The sequence below is a fragment of the Bombina bombina genome, chromosome 1, assembly GCF_027579735.1.
Source record: "Bombina bombina isolate aBomBom1 chromosome 1, aBomBom1.pri, whole genome shotgun sequence".
Taxonomy (NCBI): domain Eukaryota; kingdom Metazoa; phylum Chordata; class Amphibia; order Anura; family Bombinatoridae; genus Bombina; species Bombina bombina.
In genome coordinates, this window is record NC_069499.1 from 342,064,608 (window position 1) to 342,089,787 (window position 25,180).

A 25,180-nucleotide genomic window follows, 5' to 3' on the forward strand; every position below is an offset into this window, starting at 1 on the left:
GGGCAAGGAGTCCACGTCTGGTTTCCCCCATAACCCATAGGGAGACTTCCCCAGGGTCATAATAATTTGCATACAAAGAGAGAAGCGCTCTACCAGGAACGAACAACAGCTCAGTGGCTTGTTCTATGGCGATTTACCACCCGGAAGCAGCCTCTTTTAGACCAGTGTGCTTTTCACAGAAGAAAACTTTCCTGAAGTATATCAGTCTGATCCCGCCAAGTAAGGTCAGTCCAGCCCCGAAATACCAGGCAATTCTCCTCTGAACAAGGAACATGACAACCCCAGACGATTGTTTCGGCCTCCTATGGGCCTCGTCAGTGAGGTGCAGCCACATTCCTCTAAGCACACTGGGCAAGGAGTCCACGTCTGGTTTCCCCCATCACCCATAGGGAGACTTCCCCAGGGTCATAATAATTTGCATACAAAGAGAGAAGCGCTCTACCAGGAACGAACAACAGCTCAGTGGCTTGTTCTATGGCGATTTACCACCCGGAAGCAGCCTCTTTTAGACCAGTGTGCTTTTCACAGAAGAAAACTTTCCTGAAGTATATCAGTCTGATCCCGCCAAGTAAGGTCAGTCCAGCCCCGAAATACCAGGCAATTCTCCTCTGAACAAGGAACATGACAACCCCAGACGATCGTTTCGGCCTCCTATGGGCCTCGTCAGTGAGGTGCAGCCACATTCCTCTAAGCACACTGGGCAAGGAGTCCACGTCTGGTTTCCCCCATCACCCATAGGGAGACTTCCCCAGGGTCATAATAATTTGCATACAAAGAGAGAAGCGCTCTACCAGGAACGAACAACAGCTCAGTGGCTTGTTCTATGGCGATTTACCACCCGGAAGCAGCCTCTTTTAGACCAGTGTGCTTTTCACAGAAGAAAACTTTCCTGAAGTATATCAGTCTGATCCCGCCAAGTAAGGTCAGTCCAGCCCCGAAATACCAGGCAATTCTCCTCTGAACAAGGAACATGACAACCCCAGACGATCGTTTCGGCCTCCTATGGGCCTCGTCAGTGAGGTGCAGCCACATTCCTCTAAGCACACTGGGCAAGGAGTCCACGTCTGGTTTCCCCCATCACCCATAGGGAGACTTCCCCAGGGTCATAATAATTTGCATACAAAGAGAGAAGCGCTCTACCAGGAACGAACAACAGCTCAGTGGCTTGTTCTATGGCGATTTACCACCCGGAAGCAGCCTCTTTTAGACCAGTGTGCTTTTCACAGAAGAAAACTTTCCTGAAGTATATCAGTCTGATCCCGCCAAGTAAGGTCAGTCCAGCCCCGAAATACCAGGCAATTCTCCTCTGAACAAGGAACATGACAACCCCAGACGATCGTTTCGGCCTCCTATGGGCCTCGTCAGTGAGGTGCAGCCACATTCCTCTAAGCACACTGGGCAAGGAGTCCACGTCTGGTTTCCCCCATCACCCATAGGGAGACTTCCCCAGGGTCATAATAATTTGCATACAAAGAGAGAAGCGCTCTACCAGGAACGAACAACAGCTCAGTGGCTTGTTCTATGGCGATTTACCACCCGGAAGCAGCCTCTTTTAGACCAGTGTGCTTTTCACAGAAGAAAACTTTCCTGAAGTATATCAGTCTGATCCCGCCAAGTAAGGTCAGTCCAGCCCCGAAATACCAGGCAATTCTCCTCTGAACAAGGAACATGACAACCCCAGACGATCGTTTTGGCCTCCTATGGGCCTCGTCAGTGAGGTGCAGCCACATTCCTCTAAGCACACTGGGCAAGGAGTCCACGTCTGGTTTCCCCCATCACCCATAGGGAGACTTCCCCAGGGTCATAATAATTTGCATACAAAGAGAGAAGCGCTCTACCAGGAACGAACAACAGCTCAGTGGCTTGTTCTATGGCGATTTACCACCCGGAAGCAGCCTCTTTTAGACCAGTGTGCTTTTCACAGAAGAAAACTTTCCTGAAGTATATCAGTCTGATCCCGCCAAGTAAGGTCAGTCCAGCCCCGAAATACCAGGCAATTCTCCTCTGAACAAGGAACATGACAACCCCAGACGATCGTTTCGGCCTCCTATGGGCCTCGTCAGTGAGGTGCAGCCACATTCCTCTAAGCACACTGGGCAAGGAGTCCACGTCTGGTTTCCCCCATCACCCATAGGGAGACTTCCCCAGGGTCATAATAATTTGCATACAAAGAGAGAAGCGCTCTACCAGGAACGAACAACAGCTCAGTGGCTTGTTCTATGGCGATTTACCACCCGGAAGCAGCCTCTTTTAGACCAGTGTGCTTTTCACAGAAGAAAACTTTCCTGAAGTATATCAGTCTGATCCCGCCAAGTAAGGTCAGTCCAGCCCCGAAATACCAGGCAATTCTCCTCTGAACAAGGAACATGACAACCCCAGACGATCGTTTCGGCCTCCTATGGGCCTCGTCAGTGAGGTGCAGCCACATTCCTCTAAGCACACTGGGCAAGGAGTCCACGTCTGGTTTCCCCCATCACCCATAGGGAGACTTCCCCAGGGTCATAATAATTTGCATACAAAGAGAGAAGCGCTCTACCAGGAACGAACAACAGCTCAGTGGCTTGTTCTATGGCGATTTACCACCCAGAAGCAGCCTCTTTTAGACCAGTGTGCTTTTCACAGAAGAAGACTTTCCTGAAGTATATCAGTCTGATCCCGCCAAGTAAGGTCAGTCCAGCCCCGAAATACCAGGCAATTCTCCTCTGAACAAGGAACATGACAACCCCAGACGATCGTTTTGGCCTCCTATGGGCCTCGTCAGTGAGGTGCAGCCACATTCCTCTAAGCACACTGGGCAAGGAGTCCACGTCTGGTTTCCCCCATCACCCATAGGGAGACTTCCCCAGGGTCATAATAATTTGCATACAAAGAGAGATATTTGCACATATTGAGCAAAAAGAGGCTGCTTCTTGGGTGGTAACTAGCCATAGAACAAGCTATTATGCTATTGTTCGTTTCCAGGTTGAGCGCTTCTCTCTTTTTATTTATGCAAATTATGACATTTTGGGAAGTCTCCCTAAGTGTGATGCGGGAATCCAGACGTGGACCCGTTGCTCAGTGTGCCTAGAGGGATATGGCTGCACCTCACTGTCGAGGCCCACAATAGGCCGAAACGTACGTCTGGGGTTTTGCTGTTTCTCTTGTTCAGAGAAGAATTGCCTGGTATTTCGGGGCTGGACTGTACTGTGAAGTCAGGATCAGACTGATATGCTTCAGGAAAGTTTTTCTCTGTGAAAGGCACATATTGAGCAAAAAGAGGCTGCTTCTTGGGTGGTAACTAGCCATAGAACAAGCTATTATGCTATTGTTCGTTTCCAGGTTGAGCGCTTCTCTCTTTTTATTTATGCAAATTATGACATTTTGGGAAGTCTCCCTAAGTGTGATGCGGGAATCCAGACGTGGACCCGTTGCTCAGTGTGCCTAGAGGGATATGGCTGCACCTCACTGACGAGGCCCACAATAGGCCGAAACGTACGTCTGGGGTTTTGCTGTTTCTCTTGTTCAGAGAAGAATTGCCTGGTATTTCGGGGCTGGACTGTACTGTGAAGTCAGGATCAGACTGATATGCTTCAGGAAAGTTTTTCTCTGTGAAAGGCACATATTGAGCAAAAAGAGGCTGCTTCTTGGGTGGTAACTAGCCATAGAACAAGCTATTATGCTATTGTTCGTTTCCAGGTTGAGTGCTTCTCTCTTTTTATTTATGCATATTATGACATTTTGGGAAGTCTCCCTAAGTGTGATGCGGGAATCCAGACGTGGACCCGTTGCTCAGTGTGCCTAGAGGGATATGGCTGCACCTCACTGACGAGGCCCACAATAGGCCGAAACGTACGTCTGGGGTTTTGCTGTTTCTCTTGTTCAGAGAAGAATTGCCTGGTATTTCGGGGCTGGACTGTACTGTGAAGTCAGGATCAGACTGATATGCTTCAGGAAAGTTTTTCTCTGTGAAAGGCACATATTGAGCAAAAAGAGGCTGCTTCTTGGGTGGTAACTAGCCATAGAACAAGCTATTATGCTATTGTTCGTTTCCAGGTTGAGCGCTTCTCTCTTTTTATTTATGCAAATTATGACATTTTGGGAAGTCTCCCTAAGTGTGATGCGGGAATCCAGACGTGGACCCGTTGCTCAGTGTGCCTAGAGGGATATGGCTGCAGCTCACTGACGAGGCCCACAATAGGCCGAAACGTACGTCTGGGGTTTTGCTGTTTCTCTTGTTCAGAGAAGAATTGCCTGGTATTTCGGGGCTGGACTGTACTGTGAAGTCAGGATCAGACTGATATGCTTCAGGAAAGTTTTTCTCTGTGAAAGGCACATATTGAGCAAAAAGAGGCTGCTTCTTGGGTGGTAACTAGCCATAGAACAAGCTATTATGCTATTGTTCGTTTCCAGGTTGAGCGCTTCTCTCTTTTTATTTATGCAAATTATGACATTTTGGGAAGTCTCCCTAAGTGTGATGCGGGAATCCAGACGTGGACCCGTTGCTCAGTGTGCCTAGAGGGATATGGCTGCACCTCACTGACGAGGCCCACAATAGGCCGAAACGTACGTCTGGGGTTTTGCTGTTTCTCTTGTTCAGAGAAGAATTGCCTGGTATTTCGGGGCTGGACTGTACTGTGAAGTCAGGATCAGACTGATATGCTTCAGGAAAGTTTTTCTCTGTGAAAGGCACATATTGAGCAAAAAGAGGCTGCTTCTTGGGTGGTAACTAGCCATAGAACAAGCTATTATGCTATTGTTCGTTTCCAGGTTGAGCGCTTCTCTCTTTTTATTTATGCAAATTATGACATTTTGGGAAGTCTCCCTAAGTGTGATGCGGGAATCCAGACGTGGACCCGTTGCTCAGTGTGCCTAGAGGGATATGGCTGCACCTCACTGACGAGGCCCACAATAGGCCGAAACGTACGTCTGGGGTTTTGCTGTTTCTCTTGTTCAGAGAAGAATTGCCTGGTATTTCGGGGCTGGACTGTACTGTGAAGTCAGGATCAGACTGATATGCTTCAGGAAAGTTTTTCTCTGTGAAAGGCACATATTGAGCAAAAAGAGGCTGCTTCTTGGGTGGTAACTAGCCATAGAACAAGCTATTATGCTATTGTTCGTTTCCAGGTTGAGCGCTTCTCTCTTTTTATTTATGCAAATTATGACATTTTGGGAAGTCTCCCTAAGTGTGATGCGGGAATCCAGACGTGGACCCGTTGCTCAGTGTGCCTAGAGGGATATGGCTGCAGCTCACTGACGAGGCCCACAATAGGCCGAAACGTACGTCTGGGGTTTTGCTGTTTCTCTTGTTCAGAGAAGAATTGCCTGGTATTTCGGGGCTGGACTGTACTGTGAAGTCAGGATCAGACTGATATGCTTCAGGAAAGTTTTTCTCTGTGAAAGGCACATATTGAGCAAAAAGAGGCTGCTTCTTGGGTGGTAACTAGCCATAGAACAAGCTATTATGCTATTGTTCGTTTCCAGGTTGAGCGCTTCTCTCTTTTTATTTATGATAGAATATCTAACTTGCCTACCATCTTATATTTGCGACACCATGGAAATCTTACAAGTACTCAGGAATCTACAAATATCAGACAACACCTGGTTGGTAACCATGGATGTAGAGTCACTGTACACCAGCATTCAATATTCTGATGGTATTAAAGTGGTACAGTACTACCTATCCACTAATTCAAGTAACAACCAAGAACATAATTCCTTCATTATCCAACTGTTAAGATTTGTATTGACTCACAATATTTTTACCTTCAAAGACCAATACTACCTGCAAATCCAAGGAATGACAATGGGCACAGCGTGTGCCACAACATATGCCAATTTGTTCCTTGGATTGTGGGAAGCTAAAAATGTATTTACAACTGATATGGAAATATTTACTGATGTAATACCATTGTGGTTCTGGTACATTAATGATGTACTGTTCATATGGGAAGGCACAAGAGAAAAATGAGATACCTTCATTTCTGAGCTGAACACCAATGCTAAAAACATCAGATTAACATATCACGCTAACTTAACAAAAATTTATTTTTCGGATTTGACCATTACCAAAGATCAGACAGGTATGATTAGTACCAATATGTATTGCAAAACAACAGCAACTAACACACTGCTACATAGAACAAGCGCCCATCCTCAAAGTACAATAAGAGCCATACCTCAGGCAGAATTTTTAAGATTGCGACAAAATTGTTCCAGCAAACAAATTTATTTACAAGAAAGCCATGCACTAACAGAAAGACTTGTACCAAAGGGGCTATGGTAAAAGGATGGTTAAAAGAGCCAAAATGAAAGCATTACAACTAAACAGAGATACATTATTGCAGACCAAATTTAAAGAGACAGAAGAACAATACCAAAGACTGATAACAACTTATAACCCTCAAATGTATCAGATAAGAAGGATAATTAATGACAATTGGCACATTCTACAAAGTGACTCAATCCTTGCCAAACAGATCAGTACTACAATGACAGTAGGGTATAAAAAACCTAGAAACCTGAAGGATCAGCTAGTACTGAGCCATTATGTCCATATCCCTAAAAAAGCAGACTCTGACCCAGGAATGTATCTATGCGGCACCTGTTCTGCCTATCAATATGTAAATAAAATCAAAGAAATTCCTGACAACACAGGTAAAATACACAAACTTAAACAACACTATACATGCAGATCTTCAGGGGTTATATATACATTGAAATGCACTTGTCCCAGAGTCTATGTAGGAATGACGACAAGGGAAGCACAAACACAAATTTTAGAACATGCAAATAACATCAGGAATGCAGATAAAGATAAAAGAAATGGTAAAACAATTACCACTGTATCTAAGCATTTCCAACAACATCATCATAGCTCACATAAATATTTAAAATATTCACTAATCCCAAAAAGACATGTTGGCATAGGAGGTGGCAACATTGAAAAATTACTCCTCCAAGAAGAATGCAAATAGATATACCTACTAAATGCAGTCAAACCTCATGGTCTGAATGACAACAACAATTACTCCGTATATCTGTAAAAATGACACTTAATCTAAATACAACAAATCACATGACATTCTTTAGCCACTATTTTTTCACATTTTTATAAGAAATCCTCACTGACAAATCAAGAGAAGTCTTGTAGCTATTGTATTAGATAAGGATAACATAGATATCAGTGACGTGCGGTGACATCAGAGGCTGGTGAGGCATTGGCTATGATATGCCCAAGAAACACATATATATATACATACAAATAGTGAACTATGTACAGCCAGCTTCTTAAAATGACATAACCATATTATCAATTTTTCATCTTTCTCTTGATATCTTTATTTGAAAAAGCAGGAATGTAAGCTTAGGAGCTTGCCCACTTTTGGTTTAGTATCCCTTTAAGGGCAGCCCCTGCCCCTGTCAGTTTCTTACGCCATGTCCATTACACAAATGGAAAAAAACACATGCATATACATATACATTATATGTGTGCACACACCTGAGAGGGAAGAGTGCTTGAAGGAGCACAGGGGAGCTCTAGAGGTTAGTCACTTTGAAATTACACTGCTCAAAACCAGGGCAAAAAAATAAATAAATCCCTAATTGACCCCTGGCACAGCGGGCGGTTAGCCCAAGTCCAGCCCTATATTCTGCCATGCACATCGTACAAATATGTAAAGAAATACTCATTTAATATAATTAAATAATAGAAATATATAATAATAATTAAAATTCATTATGTACACAATGAACAGCACCTATTATTTCAACTGATAAAATTAAATTAAAAAGTGTAGCAACATGCATTAGTTCACATCTTATACTACTGCTTTTTATGAGAAACTAACTATGTACAATAGTCATGCTAATAATGCACTGCTGACACTGACATATTTTTGAGAATTCATAACCATGGGTGTGTTTAGCTACCTGCAATCTAGAGCATAACTTATCAGAAACCGTTAAAACAGACCTGCCGTATTTACCTGATCAAACAGCACGGGTCTACAACATGCCTATATTCTTTTCCAGATATCCTATAAATCTTTTTTTCCTTTGTGTGCAATCAGCTTAAAGTGAAGGTCAATTTTCATGTGAAAGTGCCCGTTTTTTAAAAAAACAGAATTTATGCTTACCTGATAAATTACTTTCTCCAACGGTGTGTCCGGTCCACGGCGTCATCCATAACTTGTGGGAATATTCTCTTCCCCAACAGGAAATGGCAAAGAGCACAGCAAAAGCTGTCCATATAGTCCCTCCCAGGCTCCGCCCCCCAGTCATTCGACTGACGGTTAGGAGAAAAAAAGGAGAAACTATAGGGTGCCGTGGTGACTGTAGTGTATAAAGAAAGACATTTTTCAAACCTGATTAAAAAACCAGGGCGGGCCGTGGACCGGACACACCGTAATTTATCAGGTAAGCATAAATTCTGTTTTCTCCAACATTGGTGTGTCCGGTCCACGGCATCATCCATAACTTGTGGGAACCAATACCAAAGCTTTAGGACACAGATGAAGGGAGGGAGCCAATCAGGTTACCTAAACAGAAGGCACCACGGCTTGCAAAACCTTTCTCCCAAAAACAGCCTCAGAAGAAGCAAAAGTATCAAATTTGTAGAATTTGGCAAAAGTGTGCAGAGAAGACCAAGTCGCTGCCTTACATATCTGATCAACAGAAGCCTCGTTCTTGAAGGCCCATGTGGAAGCCACAGCCCTAGTAGAGTGAGCTGTGATTCTTTCAGGAGGCTGCCGTCCGGCAGTCTCATAAGCCAATCGGATAATGCTTTTCAGCCAGAAAGAAAGAGAGGTAGCAGTAGCTTTTTGTCCTCTCCTCTTACCAGAATAAACGACAAACAAAGATGAAATTTGTCTAAAATCCTTTGTTGCTTCTAAATAGAACTTCAAAGCACGGACTACATCTAAATTGTGTAACAAACGTTCCTTCTTTGAAACTGGTTTCGGACCCAGAGAAGGAACAACTATTTCCTGGTTAATATTCTTGTTGGAAACAACTTTTGGAAGAAAAACAGGCTTGGTACGCAAAACAACCTTATCTGAATGGAACACCAGATAGGGTGGGTCACACTGCAAAGCAGATAATTCAGAAACTCTTCTAGCAGAAGAAATAGCAACCAAAAACAGAACTTTCCAAGATAATAACTTGATATCTATGGAATGTAAGGGTTCAAACGGAACCCCTTGAAGAACTGAAAGAACTAAATTTAGACTCCAGGGAGGAGTCAAAGGTCTGTAAACAGGCTTGATCCTGACCAAAGCCTGTACAAAAGCTTGAACATCTGGCACAGCTACCAGTCGTTTGTGTAACAAGACAGATAGAGCAGAAATCTGTCCCTTTAGAGAACTCGCTGACAATCCCTTATCCAAACCTTCTTGGAGAAAGGAGAGGATCCTGGGAATTTTAATCTTACTCCATGAGAATCCCTTGGATTCACACCAACAGATATATCTTTTCCATATTTTATGGTAAATCTTTCTAGTCACGGGTTTTCTGGCTTGGACCAAAGTATCTATCACTGAATCCGAAAACCCGCGCTTGGATAAAATCAAGCGTTCAATTTCCAAGCAGTCAGCTGGAGAGAAATTAGATTTGGATGTTCGAATGGACCTTGCACTAGAAGATCCTGTCTCAAAGGTAGCTTCCATGGTGGAGCCGATGACATATTCACCAGGTCTGCATACCAAGTCCTGCGTGGCCACGCAGGAGCTATCAGAATCACCGAGGCCTTCTCCTGTTTGATCCTGGCTACCAGCCTGGGAAGGAGAGGGAACGGTGGAAACGCATAAGCTAGGTTGAAGGACCAAGGCGCCACTAATGCATCCACTAGAGTCACCTTGGGATCCCTGGATCTGGACCCGTAGCAAGGAACCTTGAAAGTTCTGACGAGACACCAACAGATCCATGTCTGGAATTCCCCATAGTTGAGTTAACTGGGCAAAGACCTCCGGGTGAAGTTCCCACTCCCCCGGATGGAAAGTCTGATGACTCAGATAATCCGCCTCCCAGTTGTCTACACCTGGGATGTGGATCGCAGATAGATGGCAGGAGTGATCCTCCGCCCATTTGATGATTTTGGACACCTCTCTCATCGCCAGGGAACTCCTTGTTCCCCCCTGATGGTTGATGTAAGCAACAGTCGTCATGTTGTCTGACTGGAATCTTATGAATCTGGCCTTCGCTAGTTGAGGCCAAGCCCGGAGAGCATTGAATATCGCTCTCAGTTCCAGAATGTTTATCGGGAGAAGAGACTCTTCCCGAGACCATAGACCCTGAGCTTTCAGGGAATCCCAGACCGCACCTCAGCCTAATAGACTGGCGTCGGTCGTGATGATGACCCACTCTGGTCTGCGGAAGCTCATTCCCTGGGACAGGTGATCCTGGGTCAGCCACCAACGGAGTGAGTCTCTGGTCATCTGGTCTACTTGAATCCTTGGAGACAAGTCTGTATAGTCCCCATTCCACTGCTTGAGCATGCACAGTTGTAATGGTCTTAGATGAATTCGAGCAAAAGGAACTATGTCCATTGCTGCAACCATCAACCCTACAACTTCCATGCACTGAGCTATGGAAGGCTGCAGAATAGAGTGAAGAACTTGACAAGCGTTTAGAAGCTTTGACTTTCTGACATCTGTCAGGAAAATCTTAATTTCTAAAGAATCTATTATTGTTCCCAAGAAGGGAACTCTTGTCGACGGAGACAGAGAACTCTTTTCTACGTTCACCTTCCACCCGTGAGATCTGAGAAAGGCTAGAACAATGTCTGTATGAGCCTTTGCTTTGGAAAGGGACGACGCTTGGATTAGGATGTCGTCCAGGTAAGGTGCCACTGCAATACCCCTTGGTCTTAGAACCGCTAGAAGGAACCCGAGCACCTTTGTGAAAATCCTTGGAGCAGTGGCTAACCCGAATGGAAGAGCCACGAACTGGTAATGCTTGTCCAGAAAGGCGAACCTTAGGAACTGAAAATGATCTTTGTGGATAGGAATATGTAGATACGCATCCTTTTAAATCCACGGTAGTCATAAATTGACCCTCCTGGATTGTAGGTAAAATCGTTCGAATAGTTTCCATTTTGAACGATGGAACTCTGAGAAATTTGTTTAGAATCTTTAAATCCAGAATTGGTCTGAAAGTTCCCTCTTTTTTTGGGAACCACAAACAGATTTGAGTAAAACCCCTGACCTTGTTCCACATTTGGAACTGGGTGTATCACTCCCATCTTTAACAGGTCTTCTACACAATGTAAGAATGCCTGTCTCTTTATTTGGTTTGAAGATAAGTGAGACATGTGGAACCTTCCCTTTGGGGGTAGTTCCTTGAATTCTAGAAGATAACCCTGAGAGACTATTTCTAGTGCCCAGGGATCCTGAACATCTCTTGCCCAAGCCTGAGCAAAGAGAGAGAGTCTGCCCCCTACTAGATCCGGTCCCAGATCGGGGGCTACCCCTTCATGCTGTCTTGGTAGCAGCAACAGGATTCTTGGCCTGTTTACCCTTGTTCCAGCCTTGCATCGGTTTCCAAGCTGGTTTAGTCTGGGAAGCGTTACCCTCTTGTCTAAAGGCTGCAGAGTTGGAAGCCAGTCCGTTTCTGAAATTGCGAAAGGAACGAAAATTAGACTTATTCTTAGCCTTGAAAGGCCTATCTTGTGGGAGGGCATGGCCCTTACCCCCAGTGATGTCTGAAATAATTTCTTTCAATTCTGGCCCAAAAATGGTCTTACCTTTGAAAGGGATATTAAGTAATTTTGTCTTGGAAGATACATCCCCCGACCAAGACTTTAGCCAGAGCGCTCTGTGCGCCACAATTGCAAACCCTGAATTTTTCGCCGCTAATCTTGCTAACTGCAAAGCAGCATCTAAAATAAAGGAATTAGCTAACTTAAGTGCGTGAATTCTGTCCATAACTTCCTCATACGGAGTTTCCCTACTGAGCGATTTTTCTAGTTCTTCGAACCAGAACCATGCTGCTGTAGTGACAGGAATAATACACGAAATAGGTTGAAGGAGGTAACCTTGCTGTACAAAAATCTTTTTAAGCAAACGCTCCAATTTTTTATCCATAGGATCTTTGAAAGCACAATTGTCCTCAATAGGAATGGTCGTGCGTTTGGCTAGTGTAGAAACCGCCCCCTCGACCTTAGGGACTGTTTGCCATAAGTCCTTTCTGGGGTCGACCATAGGGAATAATTTCTTAAATATAGGAGGAGGGACAAAAGGTATGCCTGGCTTCTCCCACTCCTTATTCACTATGTCCGCCACCCGCTTGGGTATTGGAAAAGCGTCAGGGTGCACCGGGACCTCTAGGAACTTGTCCATCTTGCACAATTTTTCTGGGATGACCAGATTGTCACAGTCATCAAAAGTAGATAGCACCTCTTTAAGCAATGCTCGGAGATGCTCTAATTTAAATTTAAATGTCACAACATCAGGTTCTGCCTGCTGAGAAATTCTTCCTGTATCAGAAATTTCCCCATCTGACAAAACCTCCCTCATTGCCACTTCAGATTGGTGTGAGGGTATGACAGAAAAATTATCATCAGCGCACTCCTGCTCTACAGTGTTTAAAACAGAGCAATCGCGCTTTCTCTGAAATGCTGGCATTTTGGATAAAATATTTGCTATGGAGTTATCCATTACTGCCGTCAATTGTTGCATAGTAACAAGCATTGGCGCGCTAGAAGTACTAGGGGTCTCCTGCGTGGGCAAAACTGGTGTAGACACAGAAGGAGATGATGTAGAACTATGTCTACTTCCTTCATCTGAGGAATCATCTTGGGCAACTTTATTATCTGTGACAGTACTGTCCTTACTTTGTTTGGGCGCTATGGCACAATTATCACACATACTAGAAGGGGGAATCACATTGGCCTCCATACATACAGAACATGATCTATCTGAAGGCACAGACATGTTAAACAGGCTTAAACTGGTTAATAAAGCACACAAACCGTTTTAAAACAAAACCGTTACTGTCTCTTTAAATGTTAAACAGTGCACACTTTATTACTGAATATGTGAAAAACTATGAAGGAATTATCCAATCTTTACCACAGTGTCTTAAAGCATTCAAAGCATTGCACCCCAAATTTCAGGCTGTTAACCCTTAAAATGTGGAAACCGGATCCGTTTACAACTTTAACCCCCTTACAGTCCCAGCCCCAGCCTTTGCTGCGACTTCACCAATCCCAAGGGGGTATACGATACCAAATGAAGCCTTCCAGGAACCTTTTCAGTGAATTCCAGACCCACACACATGCAGCTGCATGTACTGTTCTCAAAAGTAACTGCGCAGTAATGGCGCAAAAATGAGGCTCTGCCTACTACAGAGAAAGGCCCTTCCTGACTGGGAAGGTGTCTAAATAAGTGCCTGGAGTAAAAAACGTTTCCCAAAGTTATAAAAGTGTGAAATTCAACTTCAAACTGTATATAATACCTAAATAAAGCAATCGATTTAGCCCATAAAAGTGTCTACCAGTTTATAGCCCATAATAAGCCCTTTATTCTGTTTGAGACTAAGAAAATGGCTTACCGGTCCCCATGAGGGGAAAAATGACAGCCTTCCAGCATTACACAGTCTTGTTAGAAAAATGGCTAGTCATACCTTAAGCAGAAAAGTCTGCAGACTGTTCCCCCCAACTGAAGTTCTCTCAGCTCAACAGTCCTGTGTGGGAACAGCAATCGATTTTAGTTACTGCTGCTAAAATCATCCTCCTCTTATAAACAGAACTCTTCATCTCTTTCTGTTTCAGAGTAAATAGTACATACCAGCACTATTTTAAAATAACAAACTCTTGATAGAAGAATAAAAAACTACAACTAAACACCACATACTCTTCACCATCTCTGTGAAGATGCTACTTGTTCAGAGCGGCAAAGAGAATGACTGGGGGGGGCGGAGCCTGGGAGGGACTATATGGACAGCTTTTGCTGTGCTCTTTGCCATTTCCTGTTGGGAAAGAGAATATTCCCACAAGTTATGGATGACGCAGTGGACCGGACACACCAATGTTGGAGAAAAACTATTAAAAACAGGAGCACTTTCATTCATGAAAATTGACATAGCACCGTATTTTAAAAATACTTACCTTGTTCTTCTGAAACACCCGATCGCCGTTCTGAAATGATGCCCCGCCTGCTTCTTCCTGGTTTACTTACACAGCAATAACGAAACCGGCTTCCTCCAATCACGGCGTTACCTCAGGCAATGATTACCCCGGGGGGAAGCCGTGATTGGATGCCGGAATCGTTATTGCTGACGTATGAAGAGGCTTGCTATGGGCTGGTGAAGCACTGGAGCGACTTCAAGAAGAAAAGGTAAGTATATTTTAAAAAAACGGCTGAAATGTCAATCTTTATCAATGAAGGTGCCCTTGTTTTTAATAGTTTTTTTAAAAATCGGGCACTTTCACATGAAAATTGACCTTCACTTTAACAAATGATCTTAGAGCACTAAAACACAAGCAAGCCATCACATAATTTTTCCCCCACAGCAGCAGTACTTACTAGTACAGTGTCAAAAGAATTTGATTGGGTTTTCATCTGCATTTTACTACTGGTCGTTCTCTGCCTGAAAATTAATAACCTGCCACTTCCTCTGTGATTACGTTCCTGTGAGTGTGCAATTTAGAGTGACCAAAAGATCACAATTTTCAAGTGAGGGGGAAGGCAATTTCTAGAAGTAACAGATAAGAGTAAAAGGTGTAAATCGCACACGGGTCAGACTTAGAGTAGAGAGAGGGAGGAGGGGTGTGAGTCAGAGGAGACAGTGCCAAGCACATTTACATATTTAATATATATATTAAATAACACATAGGCTAGTTTCCACTGAATCCACCTACTCAGGCTTTTGGCAATCTCCGGGGATCTGACACTACTAGGCAAAGTAGTCAGCACTGCTGTAGCACACTCAACTGGGGTACAAGCAGACAGAGGCACATAAGACAATGTGTGTGATTCTCAAAATGTATTTCCTGCAGCCTGCCCGAAACATAAATGAGCTAGCAGTTTCAGGCAGGCTGCGGGAAGTACATTTTGAGAATCACATACATTGTCCAACGTGCCTCTGCAACTTACAGCCCTGTTGAGTGTGTTAGAGGAGCGCTGACTACTTCACTAGTAGTGTCAGGAAAGGCATAGAAGGTCTTTAATTTTTTACTATTGACTGTGAATCACACAACTGTCCTAGCCCTACAAAGTAACTCATGCAGCTCTGCTATACCCATCTGTCTCGGGGCCACCTCTTGCGCTCACTGACACTCAGATATCCCAGATCCTAGCCGTCAGAATGTCAACTAACTTAGGGGGCTGGAGTTTAACACCGCTAATTCTAACATGCTGACAGTCAGTGCCACCCATGTGCCTGCTTGTCTGCCGGGCTATCTAAAACAAATTCACACAGACACACAGCCCTTCTTAATGCTCAATCTAACATTTGGAATTAGAGAAGCAGATGAAAGTAGGTTACACGTTCCAGTCCAGTGTAATAAATAGCATGCACAATCGGAAAAATATTTTACACTGGACTGGAACTTGTAACCTACTTTCATCTGCTTCTCTAATTCCAAATGTTAGATTGAGCATTAAGAAAGGCTGTGTGTCTGTGTGAATTTGTTTTAGATAGCCCGGCAGACAAGCAGGCTGATAGATTACATAATACATAATGCACAATCTATCAGTTGGAATAGGGGAGCAGATGAGTAGGTTAAAGTTTTACAACACAAGCTGAAGCTGCAAAGCACATAAGTGACTGTCAAATATTTTCTTCTCCTATCAGTTACTTACTGCTTTGTAGAATGTAACTGTAGGCAGTGTTGTGTAGGATGAGGGCTCAAGTGTATCAGGCAGGGCATCCGGGAAGCAGTCAGATGATGATTGCAAGATTTGAGCTCAGGAAGCAGATGTAGACACACTTCCCACAAGGCAGTTCCTCGCTATTTCTTTCTGGTGCTCCCTTGCACATGCGCAAGGAGCCCATCAGCGCCGGTCATGTTCTCCTGGTGCTGTCAATCACCAGGAGAACATGACCTTCTCTGATTGGCTCGAGACAGCATGAGGGATGCCTCCTATTGGTCAGTAATTTACTGCAAATAGTTTTAGGGTTGTTTTACAACCAGTGGGTGGTGCTGCTGCTATTGAAGAAATATATCCATGTTTCGCTATGGAGAGATGCAGTCCTGTATGATGCCTCTCCATAGCGTTACATGGATGGGGAAAAAAATAATTTATTTTTTTTTACAATTTTTTTTTTTTAATTCAAATTAATTTAATTCAACTTTGCCCCATATGCCTCCTATGACTGCACATACCTGATATATATATAAATTATCACCTCTAAGTCACTTATTTAAAATTAATACATTTATTTTTTAGCACTATTTATTATCCTTAATTCTTTCCAAAACTTAAGATAAGCCCTTTCATTCACCTCACATTCAGTGTTTTAAGCCTATTACACATTATTTAACTTTCACATATAAAATGTCTACTGGCATCATCTAAGAAGTCCAAGTGCATTAAAATCTAAGAAGAACAAGCATAACAGTGGTATAATCATAAAAACATCAATCTGCCGAAATAATATGCCCAGCATATTTAGTGAGCTTCACTAAAGTACATAATAAATAATTCTAACAAGAACAAGAGAGGTGCATTTTCAACTTGAATAAGATATCCAGCATAAATAACATCACATAATCCAGTACGATACACAAGATAAATCAGTATATTGCACACAAACCGCATCCTGATACATATACCTTACATTCTTTATTCAACTAATTGTTACAGAAAGTATAAAATGTCACAGTTAGATGATACTTATTAAACATAAGTATCGGTATTGCAACAAAGTATTGTACGATGGCAGGTAAACAATGATCAGCTAATAAGACTATAGCAGGAAGTGGATGTTAAATTGGATTGGTGTGACATGTGATCACGTGACCTTACGACGTCACTGATCAGACAATGGATATCTTTATCTGATTGAACGATCTGATAACCAATCACCTACTAAAAAAAAAATCCAATCAAAAACAGGAGGGCTTTGTAGACCTTTAAATCAAAGGATTCTAAACTGCACCCCCTCTGAAGAAGCATTACGTGAAACGCGCTTCATGGGTCTTTGTGCAGAGCTGTGTCTCTCAATTTTTAATGAGCTTGTTGATAACAGTTAAAAAATATATTTTGGATCAGAGGCTATCACCTTATTTATTTGACAGTAGCGCATGCCTTCTGTATTAAGAGGGATTTTTACTTACCCTAAAATATTTGGTTTGGTTAATTTTAACCTCTGCATTGCCAGAAAATATATTTATAACAGAGCAAGGTAAAGATAATACAACTCCCGCTATAGAAACAGTTTAGCTGCTCAGTGCACCGATAGCTTTATTTCCAGCCTCTGGGATATCCCCCTATTATTTCTTCCAGTGCAACTGTTCAACTTAAAGGGACATTATAGTCAAAATCAAACTTTCAAGATTCAGATAGGGCATGCAATTGTAAACAACTATCCAATTTACTTTTATCATCAAATTTGCTTTGTTCCCTTGGTAGTATTTTTAAAAAGCTAAACCTAGCTAGGCTCAAACTGATTTCTAAAACCATTCAAAACCGCCTCTTAGCTCAGAGCATTTTGAAAGTTAACAGTTAGACAGTGCTAGTTCATGTTTTTCATATAAATAAAATTGTGCTCACTCCCGTGGAGTTATTTAGGAGTCTGCACTGATTGCCTAAACTGCATGTCTGTCAAAAGCACTGAGATAAGGGGGCAGTTTGTAGAGGCTTAGATACAAGGTAATCACAGTGGTAATATGTGTATTAATATAACTGTATTGGTTATGCAAAACTGGGGAATGGGTAATAAAGGTATTATCTATCTTTTTAAACATTAAAAATTCTAGAGTAGACTGTCCCTTTAAGTGATTTTAACTTAGTATGTGTGTCGGTTTGATAGAAATGAGATATATTAAAGTTGAAATGAATGTAGCATGAATGGCAATAACACTAACACAGTGATTTACCCAGGGTAAAAGACATTTTTTTTCTGTGAGGTGCAACCTCCTTTTCTTTTGCAACTCACACAATAGGTATAATATAGGATTTGTCTGTCAAGAGATAGATGTAGTTGCTCATCAAAGGGCTTCCTTATCATAAAGCACACAATATTCTAAGTTCAGCTTTTTATGATCAACGGGTTAGTGCCGAAGCTAAAACAGTTTACTTTCAACTTGTAATATGCGAGTAACACGACGCGCACAAAATGTATAGGTCTAGCGCAGTTAACGCTTGAGCGGGAGCATTACATAACGCTCCACTTGTAATCTGGACCTAAGAAGGCCAAGTTGATTTGAAGACTAGAAATTTGACTTTTTTATTTAGGCATTACCTTTTAGCTTCTGGCAAATGGATGCACACACACAAAACTTATAATAAAGTATCTTTAGATACACAAGACATTTGATGCATACCGTATCCACGCCACCCTGGAGAATTTCTGCAATGCTGCCATATACCTCCGTTAAGCTCAACTTCCCATTGGATAGAAGATGGGTGAGGTATTCCCCTTCTACTTTTTCCCCTCTGTTTAAGCGTTCCTCAATGTCTTTCACCTTCTTATCTATTAATCGATTACCTATAATTGCATATCAAATCTTTTAAAAGATGATCCAGCATAAGGTGCTATAGATTATGTTCACAGAAAATATTTACAGCTACTGTACTCTTAATAAGTTTATAAAATTGATAAACACATCACAGTAAATTGACTGCTAAAGACACATAGGAGAACAAATTTACTTTTACAGGGGTTTCCCCCTTACATTTAACAACATTGTGACATAACTGCTTGTTGGCATTTTGATGCGGCCTGTAGGGGGCACTATTTGAAGTGGGCCTACACGGTGCAGACAGAGCCCGGCTAGGCCAGCAAGGTTTTGCCGGCCCTCAAGTGTTTACCACATCTCCTTTACAAAATATGCATTATCATGTACAATGTGTATTATATAAAGTATTGTAGATATCTTAAAAGGGATTTATTGTTGCTTGCTATTATTTAAAAAACTAAATATATATTTGAAAATATATGTTTAAAATAATAGAAAGCATAATTAAATACTATATATATATATATATATATATATATATATATATATATATATATATATATATATATATATATATTACTTAAAACAATATGATTGTACATGTCTATGCATATCATTTAAAAATTGTCACCTAAACTGCCATAACCTAATACTAACTGTAGAAGCTAAGGCTCTATACATAAATATTTATTAACTAAAATGATGCATTGTTATGTAGAATGCATATTATTGAAATATTTGCACATTAATTAAAATGTAATTAATGTTGCTTGTTGTGTTTATTATTTGTTATTAAAGACAGTATAATTACAATTATAGTTCTACATAATTGCATGCCTGTTATGTAAAAATATAATTTCATGCTACTGACTATTATAACATAAATATATATTAACATATCTAGTATATATATATATATATATTTTATCACTAATAAACACAACAAGCTAACATAAATACATTTAATTTATATGCAATACTTAAAACAATATGCAATATACATGACAATGCATACCATTTTAAATATTGAATATCAATGCAAGGCCAACCTACATTATATTTGAAAGTTTTAAATAAAATTCATGGTCATGTATACTGCATATTAGTTTAAGTATTGGATATAAATTAAAATGTAGATATTCTTGCTCGTTGTGTTTATTATTTTAAATATAAATATATGTTTAAATTATATATTTATTTTATAAAAGACAGTTGCATTATAAGTATAGCATTATATAACTGCATGCCTGTTATGTAATAAGACAATTGTAATACTAATTACTTTTGTAACAAACATACATTTAAAAAAATATATTTATGTTTACAATAAACACAAGAACAAATACATTTTTACTAAACTAAACCCTCTAAGTTACATGAAAATAAAAAAACGAAGTTACAAGAAATAATAAAAGCAGTATCCAAAATAAAAAAACACTATTATACCTAACACTAATCTACATGACCCATAAAAAAAACTCCCAAAGCAAAAAAAACAACAACTAAACCCTAACACTTAAATAAATTACAATAGCACTTAAAAAGGGCCTAAAAGATAATCCTTTTTTTTAAAAAAAAAATAATAAAAAAAAATTACAAGACCCCCCCCCTCTATAATATACGTAACTCCCAAAAATAATAAAGTCTACCTAAAAAAACCTATCCTAAAAAATAAAAATGATTGTAAATAAAATTTTAAATAAAAAAAATCTATTTTTCAAAATAAAAAAAACATCCCAAAAAAGCAGTAACTAACCCCAAAGTTTGTACTCACATGTGAAAATCCAGCTCTTCTTGATCCAATGATGGGCCCTCTTCATCCCGGGTCCAGGTGGTGGGGGCCCATCTTTAGAGCGGCAGAGGCTGGCTTTGGCGGCGTCTTCCACCACCTCTGCTCTGCATCTTCTTTCATGCCGGGGCCCTCTTCATTCCAGGTCCAGGCAATAGGTGCCTATCTTCGCAGCGGCAGAGCCGGACTTCAGTGGCCTTTTCTGCCGCCTTGGCTCTAGATCTTTTTGCACGCCAAGGCCATCTTCATCCCAGGTCCAGGCGCTACGGCCCATATTCGCGGCAATGGAGACGGCCGAATGTTTCTAGTCATGAAGCTGCTATGGCCTCAGAGGACAAGGTTTGATTTTCTTGATCAGGGGTCAACTTCTGATTATGAATCTGATATATATATATATATATATATATATATATATATATATATATATATATATATATATATATATATATATATATATATATATATAGATAAGCCAGTTTACTGTTTAAATCCTGTTTTTATTCCTATGGTTAAATCCCCTGATATATTTCCTATCCCTGATATAGTCTCTGAGATTATTCCAGAGTTTAGGCTTAACCAGGTATTTCTTTTTAATCATTTTACAAGGTATAAGAAAATTATACTTTTCCAGCTTCCAGTGTTACATTTTAGTAAACTATTCCCAAAGTGAATGGGGCTTTTTCTAATATCACTTTACATATCTCTATTTCCTTTGGGAGTTAGAATCCTTCCAAGGGAGGGTATTTTAAGCAGGTTACCTTTTTAGATCAGTAGTATCTATTTCTGATAATCTTTTTGGACAGTTATCTGGCTATTCTTCTGGTAAATATTTTTAAACCTTTTTGGTAAATGTGCTTATGCTTTCATTAAGTGTTATGCTAAAGCATGCATTTGGCAGTACTTTCAATAGCTTTTTATGTTAAGTCTTAGTCTGCTGATATGGTTTCTAAATCCAGACTGTTATCTTTTTCTTTCAGGGAAAGATGTCATTTGGTCTTGGTTTGGATTCTATTATCTCTAATATGATGGAAGGTAAAGGAGCTCAGGACTAGAAGTCTATGGGTAAATTTTATTCTCCTAATCATTTGTGTTCCTTTCTTCAGAACAGGGCAGACAGAATCTGATTCCTTCTCTCAGAGACTTTCCTCTCATTCTTTCTGGAAGCCAAGTTATAACTGGAACATGTCTGAGCAGTCTAATCTATTTCAGTTTGCTTGAAGGTGCGGATCTTGTTCCAGAGATAGGTTAAGATTATTTCTGGAAGTTTGGTTTCAGTCTGATTAGGGTCCCTGGGTTTTTAATATAGTCTCCTAGGTTTAATGAATAGGTTTCAGAATGAGGCCTTCCTGGGAAGTTTTTTTTTCTGTCCTATGTTTTGTGAATTACTGTGAAGGCTTAGCCCTTTTTTATTTATTTTTTATTTCAAATGTTTATTGAATATTATACAATTACAAAAAACATAGAAAATAAAGCGTAACACTATATTCAACACTTTCCATTGGTCAATATAGTATATAGCAAAGGATAAGTCCTGAGTTCCCGAGATTCTTTCAAGGTCTTGGTTCAGTTCTGGGCTCCTAGGGGCTTACACTTGATATTCAATTATGTATTGAACTTGTATCTAGACCTCTCTAGAGTTTTGGTAGTTAAATCCGGTTTTCCATATGACCCAATTACTGTCCTCTTTGTTTGGTAAAAACCTCTCTCCATTTTGGCAAAAAAGTTTACTGAGTCTATGATTATGGAGAAATCCGGAGGCCCAGTCTGTTTCTAGCACTGGATATACAGATTTTTGTTGCTACCAAAAATGAAGATCATCAATTGAGTAAGTGATTTTGGTGTTTAAATGGGTAGAATGTTGAGTAGGACAATATCTGGTTTTAATTGAAGGTGGACACCCATATCTTTGCAGAGTTGGAATATTTGTCTCCATGTAGGGATTAAACTGGGGCATGGCCACCATATGTGTAGATCCAACCCCCTTTCTCCAAATCCTTTTAGAGAGAGTTATGGCCTTGTTAAGTGTTTTACCTGGGATGGACCCGTTCCCAGTCTCTGAGTTGCCATATCTTTTCTGTTCCTGTGGAAGCCAAAATCACATTATAGTGCCAGGAAAGAGCTCTGGGCAGTCTGGTCTCCATACCCCAGAACTTCTCCCAGGTGGTAAAAGCTCCGATCTTGGGAAACCCCAGGACAGGAGAAGACTATAGAGTCTAGTGTACTCAAATGAAAACCATGGAGGGATGGGAGAAGTATCCAGGAGAAATTAGCCAGGGGGAGCAGTAAATCTCTAGAGTATAATTGGAAACAGTGGTGAGATCCCAAGATCGCCACTGGGTGTTATGGGAGTCAGGGAGGCCTCAGAACCATGGAAGTGCAGAACATAAAAATGCCCTAATGCCTACGTTTTTTTCTTAAAGGGCTCACCGGCACCTCCTTTGCTTGTGGGTGAGGAGGGTGACCTTTTTTCCCCTAGTGAATACTGTTTTTAGGTACTGTTGCCTAACTCAGAGCCGGAGCTCAGTGGTGATGCGACTGCTCGACTAAGTTGCTGGCTCCACCCTGGGTTAAGCTTTTTTAAATCAACTTTGGATGTAGATTTTTTTGGGAGTGATTGTTCCTGTTCCTTTGTTGATACAAGGAATAGGGTTTTATTCTAACCTCTTCTTTATTCCTTTATAGGAACTTTGAGACCAGTTTTGGATCTAAAGACTCTGAACTCATATTTAGAGTTTTTATTTCCTAAATAGTGACTATTTGAATTTTTCTGCCTTTTATTTTGCAAGATCAATTTATGTCCATAATAGTTTTATTGGATGTTTATCTTTATGTTCCTATTTTCTAGGAACATCATCAGTTGTAGGTATTAGGTGAATATTGTTTGCTGCCGGCTATTAATAAATTCAGAAATAATGCTGTAACAAGAGGACCTGTTAATATGTTGGATGTCAGATTGCGAGATTAAAGGTAATAAGCTAATACTCTATCTGTAATTATAAATTCCTTACTTGCACAGTTAACTTTAGCACAGCTATTCAGTGTAATAGATTCTGTCTGCTTAAGCCCCTTCTATAGCGGGGGCTAGATTAACGTTTAATTGACTTGTTTCTAACATAGCACAACGTCTGATCTCAGAATATAACACACATTTACAAGCTATTGGCAATCAACAGTTATCATAGAGAGTAAGCGGTTAAAAAATGAGAGTATGAACTCTCTGAAGCCAGACCCCTTATCATAGAGAGTAAGCAGTAAATACTAAGTTATATAGGAGCATTGCAAAAGTGTGAAACTTTTATTGAAATGAAAGTGGAATTGTGCGAACATGTTAGGATTGGTCAAGAAATGACTATAGCAAAATCTAAAATATATTTTATTATCATAGGTAATTTATGCATCATATGATTCTGGTATTGGCTCCTGTAATGACTTCGTCACCTGATTTTTAAAGACAACATCAGATGGTAATTATATACAATGTATGGACCAAGACGAGGGAGGGGGGATTTTGCCCAATGATCCATCATATGGCATACAATTAGTTTAAATGTATTTAGTTTAGACATTATTAGATTTTATATAGTCTTAAAGGGATAAATGCCACAGATAGCAGATAAAGGGATACTCTGAAGCACATTAGAATTGACAAAGTCATACATCAGAGGTTAAGTATGGACAATGTATGTGACTCGGCTTCACAATTTATTGTTATAACATAACACAAAAGAGGCTACATACACTTAGTAAGCTATTGATATAAATAATTTAGGAAATAGTTAGGGGGAGGGATGCAGAACTATGTACCATTTTATTAGATATTTGATTTACACTTTAATTTCTATTAGGGAGATTGACTTCATCTACAGACTGAAAGTGAGACAAAGACAAGTTCACATGGTAAGTGTACACAATATATGGACCGAGATGGGGGGGGGGATTTTGCCCAATGATCCATCATATGGCATACAATTAGTTGACATGTATTATTTAGTTTAGACATTATTAGATTTTAGATATTCTGAAAGGGATAAATGCCACAGATAGCAGATAAAGGAATAATCTGAAACACATAGAATTGGCAAAGTCATACATCAGAGGTTAAGTATGGACAATGTATGCGAGTCAGCTTCACAATTTATTGTTAGAACATAACACAAAAGGGGCTACATACACTTAGTAAGCTATTGATATAAATATTTTAGCGAGGTCCTCCAGACCTTGATAAATTGGGGCCAATGTCTGGAACAAGACTGGATACATCCTATAGGAAACACTTAGTTTCCTCATTTCTTTTAGATGGTATTTTACAATCCTCTATTTGGAAAGTGATAAATGTGACACGTAATGAAGATAAACTGATATTTTGAATAGAATCGACTTTTAAAGATCATACATCTAGGTTAGTTTGCACAATGCATGCTATTGGTAAGAATCATAAGAGGAATAATATGAAAATATTTCATAATATATTGAATGTGTAACAATTTTCACCATGTCCTATTTTTTAAGACGTTTATTTAATATACATTCCCCTACTTTGTGCTAGAGAGGACTCAGATTGTGATCGATCATACAGATAAAGGGATACATTTCATAGGTGACATTTAGGTATATTAGTTTTTGAAGGGACAGGAAATATTACATTCAACTATGTCCCTCATACAATTGAATAATTAGGAATTTTAGCACAAAATAGGATATTAGGCATTATTTTGACTAATTTTAAATGTTAATATGTAAGTAAAATCTTGATTAGATAATTTAATGTGATTAATTTCAAATTATGTATATAT

General features: G+C 40.3%; 1 protein-coding gene across 3 annotated transcripts in view; it reads right to left on the minus strand.

Moving 5' to 3' along the window:
* The window catches only part of LOC128645279 (sterol 26-hydroxylase, mitochondrial), a 199,369-nt gene that overhangs the window by 45,818 nt on the left and 128,371 nt on the right, over positions 1 to 25,180 (minus strand). For all 3 annotated transcript variants that reach the window (XM_053698138.1, XM_053698140.1, XM_053698137.1), the window contains exon 5: positions 18,464 to 18,627. In XM_053698138.1, coding sequence (XP_053554113.1) covers positions 18,464 to 18,627 — 164 coding nt within the window. The remainder of the gene's footprint in view (positions 1 to 18,463; positions 18,628 to 25,180) is intronic.